At 31.1% G+C, this 14,743-nt stretch overlaps 5 protein-coding genes across 5 annotated transcripts; 1 reads left to right on the top strand and 4 right to left on the bottom strand.

Annotated features, from left to right (window-relative positions):
• Nucleotides 1–611: 611 nt before the first annotated feature.
• Nucleotides 612–1,109, bottom strand: Phum_PHUM535110 (uncharacterized protein; the record flags this gene model as incomplete). The annotated part of the gene is made up of 2 exons (XM_002431501.1): nucleotides 612–769; nucleotides 914–1,109. The coding sequence occupies 2 exons, from the start codon at nucleotides 1,107–1,109 to the stop codon at nucleotides 612–614; spliced, it is 354 nt and encodes a 117-aa protein (XP_002431546.1).
• A 430-nt stretch (nucleotides 1,110–1,539) lies between these two features.
• Phum_PHUM535100 (high affinity nuclear juvenile hormone binding protein, putative) lies at nucleotides 1,540–2,677 on the bottom strand. The gene is made up of 4 exons (XM_002431500.1): nucleotides 2,583–2,677; nucleotides 2,197–2,434; nucleotides 1,971–2,113; nucleotides 1,540–1,885 (listed from the first exon to the last, which is right to left on the bottom strand). Exons 1-4 carry the CDS (start codon nucleotides 2,653–2,655, stop codon nucleotides 1,584–1,586), a joined length of 756 nt encoding a protein of 251 aa, XP_002431545.1. The 5' UTR covers nucleotides 2,656–2,677; the 3' UTR covers nucleotides 1,540–1,583.
• A 2,392-nt stretch (nucleotides 2,678–5,069) lies between these two features.
• Nucleotides 5,070–7,304, bottom strand: Phum_PHUM535090 (Circadian clock-controlled protein precursor, putative; the record flags this gene model as incomplete). Its single annotated transcript, XM_002431499.1, has 5 exons — nucleotides 5,070–5,224; nucleotides 5,686–5,835; nucleotides 6,675–6,808; nucleotides 6,881–7,121; nucleotides 7,214–7,304. The coding sequence occupies 5 exons, from the start codon at nucleotides 7,302–7,304 to the stop codon at nucleotides 5,070–5,072; spliced, it is 771 nt and encodes a 256-aa protein (XP_002431544.1).
• A 2,251-nt stretch (nucleotides 7,305–9,555) lies between these two features.
• Phum_PHUM535070 (protein takeout precursor, putative) lies at nucleotides 9,556–13,132 on the bottom strand (the record flags this gene model as incomplete). The annotated part of the gene is made up of 4 exons (XM_002431497.1): nucleotides 9,556–9,710; nucleotides 9,795–10,078; nucleotides 12,461–12,701; nucleotides 13,054–13,132. The coding sequence occupies 4 exons, from the start codon at nucleotides 13,130–13,132 to the stop codon at nucleotides 9,556–9,558; spliced, it is 759 nt and encodes a 252-aa protein (XP_002431542.1).
• Phum_PHUM535080 (ammonium transporter, putative) lies at nucleotides 10,198–12,132 on the top strand (the record flags this gene model as incomplete). The annotated part of the gene is made up of 1 exon (XM_002431498.1): nucleotides 10,198–12,132. The coding sequence occupies one exon, from the start codon at nucleotides 10,198–10,200 to the stop codon at nucleotides 12,130–12,132; it is 1,935 nt and encodes a 644-aa protein (XP_002431543.1).
• Nucleotides 13,133–14,743: the final 1,611 nt, after the last annotated feature.

The following is a 14,743-nucleotide window of genomic DNA, read 5'->3' as shown; positions in this document are numbered from 1 at the left end:
CCTGGGATAAATACTTAAAAACCCCGACAAATAAGAGCCTTGTCGTGTTTAATAGTGAAAATAATAATAATAATATTTTGTTTTAATTTGAAACGCGTTTTCATATAAAATAAAATAAAACTTGACTTATTATTATTGAATTACATTTTATACTTATTTTAGTTTTTCTTATACTTTGACTAACATTAATAATAATAATAGTAATATTGATATTGATGATAATATCGACAGTGATAATAATAATAAAATTATCTAAAATCAATCATCGAGTCATGAAATTAAAATAAAAAATTAAAAAAAATAGCATTTTTTTAGATTATTATTTTTCTTAACCTAATTCATTTTTTTCTCCTTTACCCTCTCTAACCCCCGCAAACGACGACGTCATTTCCGTTTTATACGAAAAACCAAAAAAAAAAAAAAAATTAAAAAACGAAAAAAACTCGAATTTCCAAAGCATTGTGTGCTGCGAAAATCATTTCGACCGAAAAAAAATTTTTTTTTTTTTCTATTTTCTTCTTTCTTTTCCTTTTCCTTTTTGTTTCTTCTTTTTCCACCTCCTCCCCCTCCTTCTCCTCCTTCTTCTTCTTCTTCTTTTTTCCTCTTTCCAATCAATCATCTTCGTCTTTGTCATCGCTATTCGTATACCTTGGTTGAGTTTTCCTCCTTCTCGTGCTTCCTCTTCCTCCTTTTCCACTTTTTATTTTTATTTTCATTCTAACGGATTCCGATTCGGAATTTCCATCCTCGTCTGAGAATTCTTCCATCGCTAAAAACAAAAAAATCAAAAGTTAAACACGTGAGAGAGAGAAAGAGAGGGAGAGGTCATTAGGTCAATAATTGATTACCTTTCTTTCCGCTTCTAATTTTTGCTGTTTCTCAAGTTTTTCAGTTGCTCTTTCTTCTTTCAAACCTTGACGTTTGGTTCGTTTGTATGCTTTTACATTAACAGCAGTTTTTAACGTGATATCGCGACGGGAAAAAAATTTTTTTTTTTTTTTTCTATTTTCTTCTTCCTTTTCCTTTTCTTTTCCTTTTTGTTTTTTCTTTTTCCACCTCCTCCTCTTCCTGCTTCTTCTTCTTCTTCTTTCCTCTTTCCAATCAATCATCTTCGTCTTCAATGGAAGAAGGGCAACTTACAACTTATGATAGCTATTAGGTTTAATCATTTATAAAAAAAAAAAAAAATTTTTTTAATTTTGTCTTTTATTAAACACTATTATTATTATTATTATAATTATTAAAATGTAAACAATAATTAAAATCACAGATTAAATTTTTTTTTTTTTAAATATTATTTTGAGGTTTTATTAAACAGGAACTAAAACATTTTCCTCTTTCTTTTTCTATCTTTATTATCAAAACGGCGGCAAATGATGGCACATTTTTGCACATATTTACTGCAGTGTTAATAATAATAATAAAAAAGAGGAAAAGACGAATAAGAAAGACTACAGGTATAAATTGAATAATATTTAACTATTTGTAAAAACAATAATATTTTATGTCATTATAATTTTTATTTTTTTATTTTTTTTTGGTTTCTTTTGACCTTTGACAACGAAAAAAGTATAACGAATTAATTATTTGGGTAACAAAACATCGAGAGATTGATGACGGGCAATTTCGTTTGCCAAATTCATCATGAAATCCGATGCCACTTTTGCGACCGTTGGTATCAATGCCTTTTTCATTTTTTCCTTGTTGTCATTGAGTGCTTGATTGGTTGCATCTTCCAATATTTTATCACCGTTGAATAAATTCTCCAAATGTACTTCGTAATCTTCCAAATCGATTTTCAAATCCATTTCGGTAAATCTCAAATATTCAGCACCGTCCTTTTGATAAACTTCACCCGTCATTACAGCATCGGCTACCGTTTTGACTTTTTCCAACAAACAAAAGTTAATAAAGTTAAAAAAAAGACGTGGAATAAGAATTTAAATAATAATAATAATAATAATACATACGTGCGGTAAATTTAAATGAACCCTTTCCTTTGATGGGCAAAACGGGAAGTTTTGCATTGATTTCGTATTCTCCTTCAATGTCCAATTTTGGTAATAAAATGGTCGTCATAAATTTTGGATGTTTCTCATTAGACAAGTCGACGCTAAAACAATAAGATTAAAATATAGATTTTTTGAAAAAAAAAAAAAAAAAACGCGGGAAATTTGAAAGGATTGATTTACTTACTGGAATTTTTCAACTTTGAAATTTGTAGAACCGAAAACTTTTATGTTACGTCCGACAGCGGTGAAATTTTGTTTGTGGTGTCCGCTCACACCAATTTCTGGAATTTCAAATGGTTCCAATGGTGGAACTCCCAATTCAGGTATACCATGTTTTAAATGAGGTCTTAGTTCTTCGACGGTATTCAATATGCAGTCGTCTAAATTTGGATCGTTTCTTTTGCATACTTTAATGAATTTTGCTGTAAAAATTTTATTTTATTATTTTACATGTCTTTCTCCACCTCTTACGATCTGTTGGTACCTCCCGGTTTGCAACCAAGAGAAGGAGAAGGAAAAAAAAAATCAATTGAAATTTAATTATAATTAAATTTGTTTTGTTTTACTTACGGAGTGGATCGCTGCATCCCAAACCGATGCAAAAGGCTGAAATTAAGAAAATAAATCCTGTGTTTGAAAGCATTTTGGTATTAATGAAACTTAACACACTTTTGCTGATAGTGAAGATTTAAAGTTTCATCAACCTTCTTATAACAACAGATTTGCTCACGGGAAAGCAATTCGGAAAATTTCCACAAGGGATCATCAATAATTTCCCTTTTGAATGTGAAAAAATTTTCAAGTGCGTAAGTACTTGTAAAAATGACTGCGTTCGCTCCTCATTTGTACGCACGATAGGAAATTTGAAAATTTTTTTTTCTAATCTTTTCGAACACGAATTAGAATTTATTTCGTTAACGTGTCATTAGAAAAATAAAAAAATAAAAAAACTTATTGACGACACTTTGATAAATAAAAAAGTTTACTAAGTTTTTTTTGTTACCAATTGCAAATAATTAAAAATTTTTTAAAATCCACGCTTGATGACTTAATGATAATAATTCAAATTAAAAAATAAACAATATTGCGGGACGAAGAGGAGTAAGAGGATGTCGAGAGGGGGGTCGAAAAACTTCCCGCCCCCTCTGCCCTCATCTTACCCATTAAAAAAAAAAAATACATTGGAAATACCGGAAACATTAAAAAAAAATTTCCACCCTTTTTCCTGTAAAATTTTTTATCGTTTTCCCGATTCGGTCTTAATTAATAATCGAATAATTAATTATTAATTATTTTTAACGGGATGTAAAAGGGGATGAAGGAGGATCGAAGGGATGATTAAATTTTGGACTTGGTCCGTTCCAAATAATTTTTTTTTATCTATGTTTTACTTCGAATCGGGCCGAAAATGAAACAATTTTGATCATCGCTATCATCACTAACATCATTACCATCATCATTATCAACATAGCCAACACCATTCTTACAACCAACACTAGTCTCATCATCGTCATCACCAACGTCTCCATCGTCATCTCCATCACCATCTCCAACACCATCCTCATCATCATAGCCAACACAACTCTCACCACCAAAACCATCATCGTCATCATCATCATCACCACCACCGCTTTCATCATCATCATCATTATCTGACTCTCCATCACAGATCATCACCAACGTCTCCATCACCATCCCCATCATTATCATCATCATCATCTGACTCTCCATCATCAGATCATCACCAACATCCCCATCACCATCTCCATCACCATCCCCATTACCATCGTCATCATCATCATTTCCATCACCATCCCCACCACCACCTCCACCATCATCACCAACGTCATCATGACGGGGCCTTTTCACATATTTTTTTTTTATTATTTTCATAAACATAATCAAAAAAATTTACGAAAATTTCATTTAAAAAAAAATAATAATAAAAAATTGTTTATCTTCTGCTATTAATTTCGAGTGCAATTTAAATGCATTTAATCGACCGTAAAATTTAAATTATTCATCATATTATCAAAACAATATTATTTTTATTAATTAATTTATTGAAACAAAAAAAAACCGTTAAAAAAAATTAATTAAAAAACTTGATTGACAAAAATTTAATTACAATAATCGGTAATAATTAATTAATTAATTAAAATTAAATTTTATTATCGCGGATTTTTTTTTACTTCTTATCAGATATGATTTTATTATTATTATTGATCGAAACCGTGAAATGATATAATTTTTAAAAAAATTCAATTTTAAATTTTATGACGTTTTTGTAATTACGGTAATTAATTACTAATTAAAAACGGTGGTAATTTTTTTAATAAAAGTCAAAAGTTTTTTCTTTTCGTCGTTTTATCAATGAATTCTCTCTCTCATTTATTTACACGCTCGTTTGTTTGTTTGTTTGTACGTTTGTATGTAAACTTACATCGACATTTCTCAAAATAACAAAGTAATAATTATTACGGTAATAAAAATTAATAATAACACATTTTTTAAAAAAAATTTTTTTTAAACTCGCTCTCAACGGGACATTTTCTCTCTTTCGAAAAAAATTATTATTATTATTATTATTAAATTTTATTACCACCGTAATTTTATTACTTCTTATTACGACTTCCGATCCGAGTAATAAAAAGGTAATTTTTTTTAAAAAGAATTTTTTTTGGGGGGGGGGAAAAAAATTTTAATTAAATTTTACGCCATTTTTTTTTATTAATATATATATATATAAAAAACATCAACAAGAATAAAATTAAAAAACTGTACGATAATAATAATAATAGTAATAATGATAATAATAATAATAATAATAATAATAATAATAATAATAATAATAATAATAATAATAATAAATAATAATAATAATAAAATCACAGATTGTGTAAAAATTTTTACTCAATACTAGAGAGGTAATTTTTTTTTTTAATAAATAAAACGAGAAATAAATTTAAAAGGGTAAAAATAATAATAATAATAGTTTTTTTTTGAGTTTTTTATTACGGGGGAGGGGGTGGTGGTGGTGAAAGAGTAATAAATAAATTAATCGTCTGCTACCATAATGTCGTATGGAATTCTTGCGAAAATATTTTCCGTAAATATTTTCATTTTTCCAACGAGTTCTTTTCTCAATGACGGTTTCATTTCCGTTAATAATTCTTGAGCGTGCGTGTTTATCATCAAGTTCAATGCGGCTTCTGTAAAACAACCACAATAACAAACAACAAACGACATTAAATGATAATAATAATAATAATAATAAAGTCGTTAAAAAAATTAAAATGGTTAAAAAAATTTCGAACTGGAAAGGGGAGCAAAGGGATTGCGTTGTATGTACGCGATGACGTCGAAAGCACAACAAACATTGTTGTTTGTTTGATTGTTTGTTTGTAAACGCACCCGTTTGTTGTTTATTGATAACAACACATTCTGATATCATCAAAAAAAAAAAAAATTTCATTAACACTTTCACTTTTACTTTCGAATTCGTGACACAAAAAAAAAAATTTCTTTTTTTTAATTGCGGGGGTGGGTGTTTGAAGTGAAGGTAAAAAACTAGAATTTATCGATAGATCGATCGATCGATATATCGATGTATCGATAAATATCGACGTCGTTTATCGTCTTTGTGTTTTAATAAAAAAAAAAAAAAACTCACCGAGTACGGAATTTCCATTGTGTATGTTTTGTATACCCATTTTAATTGATTTCACGCTGAAATCCATTTTGATTTCTTCGATGCTTAAATATTTGTGTCTTCCTACGGGATGAGCTTTTGCTCTAAAATAAACTTTTGCTCTCACACCCTCTGTAATCAAAAAAAAAAAATTTTTTTTTAAATTAAAACGATGAAAATGAAAGTGAAACCGTTTCTCTTATTTTCTTTTTTTTTTTTTTTAATCCTACTTTCTCCCTACTTTAAGTCGATTAAGTTAAAACATGGATATTAAATTTCATTATCAAATCATCATTATCATTAAAAACAATTTATTATTATTATTACTACGTTAAATAATAAATTTTTCTTTTTTTTTTTAAATGATAACTTATCCCTTTAAGAAAATGTAAACAAATGAAGAGATTTTACATTTTGTAAATTGAAATTGTATTTAGTGACATCTATCGGTGAAAAAAAAAAATTTAAACTAGTTCGTGAATTAAATAAAAGATGGCACTGTTATGTAAACAAAACAACGTGCTCGCGAATGTTTAAACACGTTTAAGAAAAAAAAAAAATAATTTTTATTACTTTTTTTAAAAAAAAAAAATAAATAAATAAAATGATAAGAGAGATTTTGTATTTACGGTAAATTTCAAATGGATTTTCCCCCTTCCCCCCCCAATAAATTAATACAAACCAGATAAATTTTTACGTACGTCAATGAAGAAGCAGAAAAAAAAAAAAAATATAGCGGTAAATTTTTTTTTTTTTTAAAATTTAGTACGTTACTTTCGTTTTGATTCATGCCCGCATTTTGCAAAACGCATTTCACTTAATAATTAGAAAGTCTTTCTTTTTTTTTGTTAAGTCGACTATATCAAAGTGAAATGTTTTAATAAAAAAAAAAAACCGTTACGAAAGAAAATACAAAAACTTGTTTTTATCATCAAATAAGAGTTTAAAAATTTATTATGAGGTTAACTTACCATATTCACCCCAATATTCACCACCTCCAGATGCTTTAACCATAATCAAAACTCCAGAACTTCTATATTTGGCTTGTGCTGATATCTTTGGTATAAAAAAACTTAATTGAAATTGTAGAGTATCTAAATCCGTTCTGGAAACAGACAAACGCCATGTTTTTATAATTTTGCTGTAGGAATTTACCGAAATAGAATTTTTCACTTACCTAACTCCAGTTACGGTCATGTTGCTGACACCATAAGCATCGATATCTCTAAAAATAGCACGATATCCATCCGGTCCTGTACCTAATGCGATTTGTATTTCATCGATGGATATAGGTTCGACACCTGGAACTCCTAATTCTGGAATACCATCTTTAAAATGATTGGCTAAATGATTTGCCGCATATGTTAAACAGGCATTCACATCCGGATCGTTTCTTTTACACTGATATATATAATCCGCTGAAGACACGAAGATAATGATGATAATTTTTTGAAATTTAAGAAAAAAATTAATAAATAAAAATAAAAAGAAAATTTTTTTTGTTACTTACGAACTGGAAAATCGTCATCGTCGTCATCTTGAGTTTTAATTATCGGAAAAACGGATAAAATAACCGTTAAAAATAAATACCTGTATAACATTGTTTTATAAGTGACTACCTGAAACTGTTTAAAAAACTTTCAAAGAAGAAGGTAGTATCAGTGGTGGTAGTAGTAGTACTCGAAGTAAAACGGTTGTTCTTTCTTTAAAATTTCACCTCCGTCATTCCATTCTCGGTGAAATGTAATAATAATAATAATAATAATAATAATAAACCGTTGATCTCGATTTATTCATACGATAGAGCCGCCATTTTCTCATACCTTCTTCTTCTTCTTTCTTTTACGTACCTTAAAAATTAAATCGTTGGAGTAAGAGAAAAAAAAAAAATTTCTTTTCTCTTTTAAGAAAAATGTAACAAGAGTTAAAACAAAAAAAAAAAAAATGGCGCCTTGAATTTTTTTTTTTATAACAGGCAAGCACATAATTTAAAAAAAAAAAAAAAAAAAACTCGACGACGTCGAACTGTCATGTTTTTTTTTTTTTTAAAAAAAATGTTTTTAGTGTTGTCGTTTAAATAAATTAAATATTATTATTATTATGCCACATGAGGCGTACGTGACTATTTTGTCGTATGCATTCGAATAGTCAAAATGGATAGAAAAATTCACGCACACGCACACGCACGGATTTTTAATATATTCAAAAAACGAAAAATTTCAAATACCATATATGGTAAGAACGACAACGACAACGACAACAACAACTGGACCTAAGACAACTCAGGTTTTGCAATTTTTAGTTAAGCATACCTTAAATATTATCAACAACTGGTCAAAATAGCGGTCGAGTTTTTTTTTTCTTTTTTCGTCATTTTTATTATTAAAATTCTTAATTTTTTAAACATTTTATTATTCGTGTCCTTACCCTCCTCCCGGCTCCCCTTTCGACTCACCTCCCGTCGCCGCCATCAACGTTCCTTTTTCTTTCCAATCCTTTTCTCGAAGCCACCACTCAACTAAAACTCCTGGACGTGGTTTCACCGTGCTCTTTTTCCCGAAGGAAGGCGCTAACCTGCATTTCAGCCTCAACTTCTTCCTGAGCCAGAATCATCAGGTCCACACTTGCGAGGGTGAGAATCCCACCTTTAGAAGATTCCGGTACTTCCCCTTTTACCCTTCGAGTGACAATCCACCGATCTGTTGCCATCGTTCCTGCTTCTTCCGCAGAGTTTGCGAGTGTCCGGAGAGAGAGAGATGGATCAAGTACCTAGTGTCACCCTCTCGAGCAAGAATCAACGCATCCCCAATGCCTCGAAAGGATGCTAGGTCACTTATCCCCTTACATAGGTACAAATCCGTTCTTGTTTGGACGAGCTGAAATCGAACTCCCACTCCCAGAATTTGAACCCACGACTCTCAGCTCGGTGAGACTTTTAGACCGATTTTTCCCTCCTTTTCGGACTCAACCTGGCTACCTCAGACTCTCCCAAGGCATCCAAGTTTCCGATTTACCCTTAGCGGGTGCCTAATCAACTTGAAAAATCCAATCCCACAACCCCCGACCTTAAAACATCCTATATACCCAACCTCCGAGTAGTTGGATTACAGGAGGACACCACAACTCCCGGCTAACTTGAACTTTACCCTGAACTAATGCCACGGATAAAAAAAAAAAAATCATCGAAGTTGAGATAATAATAATTTTTCCATAGCAAACTTGAATTTTTTTTAAACGCGTTCGATTTAAACGAACGTGTTTAATTTATTAATTTAATAAATAAATCTTAAAAAATTCTCATGAATTTTTCATACGGAAAACAATATTCCCGTGACGTCATTCATTTAAATAAACGAAAAAAGAATAAAAAATAAAAATAAAATAAAAACTCAAACTTGCATTTTAATTATTAACAATTTATTTATTTATTTATTAACTACAACGTTTTTTTTTTTTTTAAACAACAAACTAAACAAAAAAAAATTAAACTAAATAATAATAATAATAATAATAATAATAATAATGGCAACGATAAAAAGACGTGGTTATAGATTTTTTATCATTTACGTAACACCGTAAAAAAAAAAATTTTTTTTTTATTGATTTTTTATTTATTTATTTAATTTAATTAATAATAATAATAATAATAAAAACTACATTTACTTTTTGGCTTTAATAATATTTATTACATTCATTCTCGTGTTGGGGAAAACAGGAAAAAAACGGGATAGAAGGAGGAAAATTGGGGACAGGAGGACACGTTCGTGTATTATTATTATTATACTCATTCATACGTTTGCGCGCACTCTTTCAGACTTTTTGGTATAAATTTTATTTGTTTTTTCCTTTTTTTCAAACCTTTTGGTAAAAATTATTCAATGGAACATTCTCGAAAACGTTATTGGCTATTTGTAAGAAAAAGGATGCGAGTTTTTTACGAAGTTGTGGCGTCATTGCTTTAAGTACTTCGTGACCGTTTTCTTTCAAGAAAAGATTTGTCGCTTCGGCTGAAAACCAAAATAATAATAATTATTTCAATACTTTTCTTTCCCCCGGAGTGAGAGAGAGAGAGAGAGAGAGGGAAAACTCACTCAAAATTTTATTGCTGTTGTGTACTTTTTTAACCATCATTCTAACAGTTTTCACATCCATATCCAAATCCATTGAATCGATTCTCATGTAATCGACTCCGTTACGTTTTTTTATGCTCACGTAACCTCTGCATACGGTTGTGACGTCACCTAAAACTCCGTGAAAAGTACCATTTCCGGTCGCGGGTAATATTATCAAAACGCCCGACGATGAATATCTCGATGCGATTCTTAATTTTGGAAAAACTATTTTCGTTTCGAACGGTTTCTTACCGTTGGCCAATCTAATCGAAAATAAAAAATTCTCGAATTAAAAAAATTTAAATTTTTTTAAAAAAAATAAAATAATGATGATAATGATAATAATAATAATAGCGAATGTTGTCAATAGTGTTTGGGACGTATGAAAACAAATATGGACGTTTTTTATAATTCGGATGACGAGAAAATTGGTACACAAAAATCTGATTACGTTTTATCGGAACAAATTTTAGATTCGTCAATTTTTATCAAGTTAACTTCAATTATACTGATAAGGGCGGGTTTGTTTTTATCACACGTGAGTTCGGTACCGAGTAGCAACATACAAACATTAATTTTTCAAAACATTATTGATTTATCGGTGAACACTGTCGTGTACGGTATAATTGGATACCTGTTCGCTTACGGTGACGATTACGGGGGTTTCATAGGTTTGGATAGTTTTTTAAGTGATAAAAGTGATAAGAATAATTTTGCTGAGGGTTGGATAATAATAGTTGCCGTATCCGGATTACTCATTGTCGCCATAGGTGACAGAATATCATTTTTCGCGAGTTTCATATTGAACCTGTTGATATCCGGTGCCGTTTTCCCCATACTAATACATTGGATCCTATCGAGTTCGGGATGGATGAGAGGTTTTGTTTTCAACAAAGTCAAAGTTTCATACAAAGACTACAGTTACGGATGTTTAATACACATGTCCGGCGGTTTTCTTTCCTGTCTGAGCATGCTCGTAATGAACAAGAGGATAATGAGGTTCAAAGACATGGATATATGTTCGATACCCGATAACGGACCGAGCCTGACCCTTTTCGGTAATTTTTTAATGCTCGTTGGATTTTTCGGTATAAGCATACCGACGGAAAATTATTTGCTCGGACATTTAGAATATAATTTTTACGGTATAGTTTTAACGAACATGTTATTATCGGCGTTCGGTTCTATGGCCACGGCTCTTTTACTCACGTTCACGTGTCCCTGCGAACCTTTACACAAATGGACGGGTATGAGATCGATGCAGGCGAGCATGGCGGGTGTCGCCGTTATAGCATCGGGTGCGGATGTGTATTACCCGATGGCTGCTTTACTCATCGGTCTTTGCAACGGTGGAATTTATTTTTTCGTTTCTTTCATGATAAATAATTCCCCCATAGAAGATTATTCGAACGTGATCGCGTGTCATTTGGTGAGCGGGTTCATCGGTACCCTTTTACCACCCGTTTTCGGTATAAGAGAAGGTTTCAGTTCGAACATTTATTTTAATTTTTTTCATTTTATATGGCAACTCATTTGTAATTTCATCATAATGAGTTTTATCTTTATCGTATTCCTACCGATAATGGCACTATTGGATTACGGTTCGATTTTGAGATCTTGGGACGAAGATATTAATCATCGGAGAGCTATGTTCGCATCGAAAAGAATGAAAAACGATCCGAGTTTACCACAAACGAGCAATCATCGAACATCGATACAAAATACGACGACGACGACGACAAACGCTCCCAAATCATCTCAAAATAAAACTCATACTAAAGAACGTTCTAAAAATAAAGATGTCACGATTCAACAAGAAAACGTCGACGTTTTATTCGATAAATCCGTCATTTCGAACGCTACCGATAAAGAGTTAAAAAGATCAGCGAACGTCGTCGTTTGCGACGACGATGACGTCGACGACGATCTAATACCTTGTTCTTCGAATTTAAAAGACGGTAATGCATCCGAAATAGAAAATTACGAACAAAAAGACGAAGAGCTCGCAATTAATTACGTCGTCAATTCGAAACCCGTCACGTTTTTCGAAGAAATCGATTTAAATTCGAGGGAAAATAGTCAGGTCGTGTTGAAAAATTGCGGTGACACATTCGAAAACGAAAAATTTTTCGACATACGACTCGTTAAAAGCATAAAAAACATATCGGATTCGAAATTATTTCAAAAATTCAAAGGTAATTGGTCTGCACCTAAAAAAAGAACGAGTTGGAACAAGGAGAGAAACGTTAAATTCGGATCAATGTCGAACGTTTGGATACCCGGAGTTAACGATATCACGTTCGAAACGCAAGTTTAAAATTTTTTTTTTTCTCGTTGTCATCCTTATTATTATTATTTTTTTTTTTAACGATAAATTATTAATATATATATATATGTATACATAATTTACGACGCCTTAATATGTTTATCATACCGCATATATGCACTCGCGCATACATATACGAATGCGACTCCCACAAAATTCGCGTATTAAAACAAAAAAAAAAAGTCAATTTACGAGTTATACTTTTCAATGCACTCGTGTAAGTAATTAGACTAAACATTAATTTTTAAGGTTTGAGAGAAAAGCAAGCGAACGGGACGTTCGAATCGTTATTAGAAGAAAAAAAAAATTAAAAACTTACTTGAGAGATGTTGCCGTGAAATTGCTCACGCCAAAAACGTCGATGTCCCGTAAGGTAACTTTATACCCGTTCGGACCCGTAGTCAAAGAAAGGCTGAGTTCGTCGATTTTAAAAGGTTCCGTTGATGCCACGTTTATTTCCGGAATTCCTTTTGCCAAAAAAGGACGAATGTGATGCATCGTTGAGAGAAAACATCTCGTTAAATCTTTATTGTCGGATTTGCATTGTTTAATGAACGGATCTGTTTAACACAAAATAAAATAAAAAATTATTGATCGAAAGGAAAAAAAAAAAAAAAAATTTGAAAAACGGAAACGGAAACGGATAATTCGTGTGATAAGATTTTTAAAATACCCCGAGGGCCAAGTAAGCTTATCACGTTTTCTATTAGGCTAGGTCACACAAAAGTCGATTACACGATGTCGTTTCCAACAACCAGTCAGTTAACGTTTAGTTCGTAACGATCCATCGATCGATAGATCGATCGATCTATCGATGGATCGATTTTCGGAAACGCGACCGTTATAAACGAACGATATTTTCACACGAAAAAAGTAAAATAAAATAAGAAAAATTTTTGTTTTTGTACTTACAGTTCGATTGAGAATAAATTTCTTTAAGATTTCCAAAAACGAAAAAAGCGATAAAAATTTTCAATGCTTCGGCGGCCATTTTTTTTTTCTCGAAATTTTCTTTTACGTATATATACGACGAAAAAAATTTATTTATTTATTTATTTTAACTTTAAATAAACACAAACGTAAATACGAGATGTGTGAACAGTTCAGATCATCATCCGACCCAAAAGACGACTATCCAAATTCGCCGGGAGAACCGTCATAAGTACCGAGAGGGAATGTTTGGAAGTGTTCACAAAAACACTGATCAAAGTTTCTCCTTTACGTAGAAACGTTCACATTCGTATCTCAGGTTCCACCACCCAAAGAAAAAAAAAAAAAAAAAATTTTTTTTTCCTATTTTTTTTCTTTTACTATCTACGTTTGTCGATTCCGCCTTAATTAATTTTATGTGATTCTATTAAATTTTTTTTTTTTATACGACGTAAGGTGATGATGATGATGATGATGATGATGATGGTGATGGTGATGGTGGTGGTGGTGGATACCTTTACCTCCCCGCCACATTTTTTATTTTGATTTCTCTATACACGCGAGTTGTCTAATCTGTCGTTGTGATTTATTAAAATTTTTTTTTTTTTTTTGGGGGGGCCCTTGATAAAAGTCACGTATTCCTTAAGAAATTTATTTTTCTATTATTCGCTTTTGGACGTTTAAAAAACTTGAGGTTAAATTTTTATATTTTCTTTTTATTATTTTTCCTTTTTTCTTTTTTCGTAAAAATTTTCCTCTTTACGATAATTTAATGCCCTTGTTTGTATGTAAGCTCAAATCGACGCACGAATTTTTTTTTTTTAATTTAACCGAATGACTTTGCTCTTGCACTTGGAAACCATTAACATATTTAAAATCTAGTAGAAGTCATGGACAACACACACACACACACACACGCACGCACGCAGACAAAAAAACAAACAAACAAACCCTGCAAACTAGTTTTTTTCCCTACAAATTTGAAATTTCCCATTGGATTTCGTTAAAAGGAACTCACGGGGAAGTGAGGGGGTGAAAAATAACCCCGACATCTTTCTCCCTTTCGTACAAAATTTTCCAGAAAGGGTAAATAATAATAATAATAATAATAATAATAATAATAATAATAATAATAATAATAATGATAAAATACACGTCGGAAAAAAAAATTTTCGTTTTTTAAATTTTCACCACGTGTCAATTATTAATTATTCTTCGGCCGCCATGTTTGTTTTTTTGTTTTTTTTTAAGGTACTTTCTCGTTCGTTTGTTTTAATGATAATAATAATAATAATAATAATAATGATGATGATGATGATAAAACGAATCGAACGTTACCAAAAAAAATTATTAAAATAATTTTTTTTGTTGTTAATTAATTAAGAGTTTTATTATTAAAAGACACCCCGGAAAATGCTTTCGAACCACTTTAAGAGAAAGAGAGAGAGAGGGGGGGGGGGAAGAGAGAGAGGCTGGTTATTACGTAACACGTAATTACTACTATTACGTTCAGGTACCAAAAAAAAAAAAAAAAGTCGCACAAGTAAAACGGGAAACGATTATCGAGTGATATAAGCACTTGTAAACATTGCAAAAAAAAAAAATTTAATTATTGATTTCTACCGTTTTATTAATATTATTATCGAGATATCGATCGATGGATCGATCGATT

Source organism: Pediculus humanus, genomic scaffold, assembly GCF_000006295.1.
Source record: "Pediculus humanus corporis 1103172108289 genomic scaffold, whole genome shotgun sequence".
NCBI classification, from domain to species: domain Eukaryota; kingdom Metazoa; phylum Arthropoda; class Insecta; order Psocodea; family Pediculidae; genus Pediculus; species Pediculus humanus.
The sequence above is the reverse complement of the archived record's forward strand: the minus strand, read 5'-3'. Positions and strand labels throughout refer to the sequence as shown.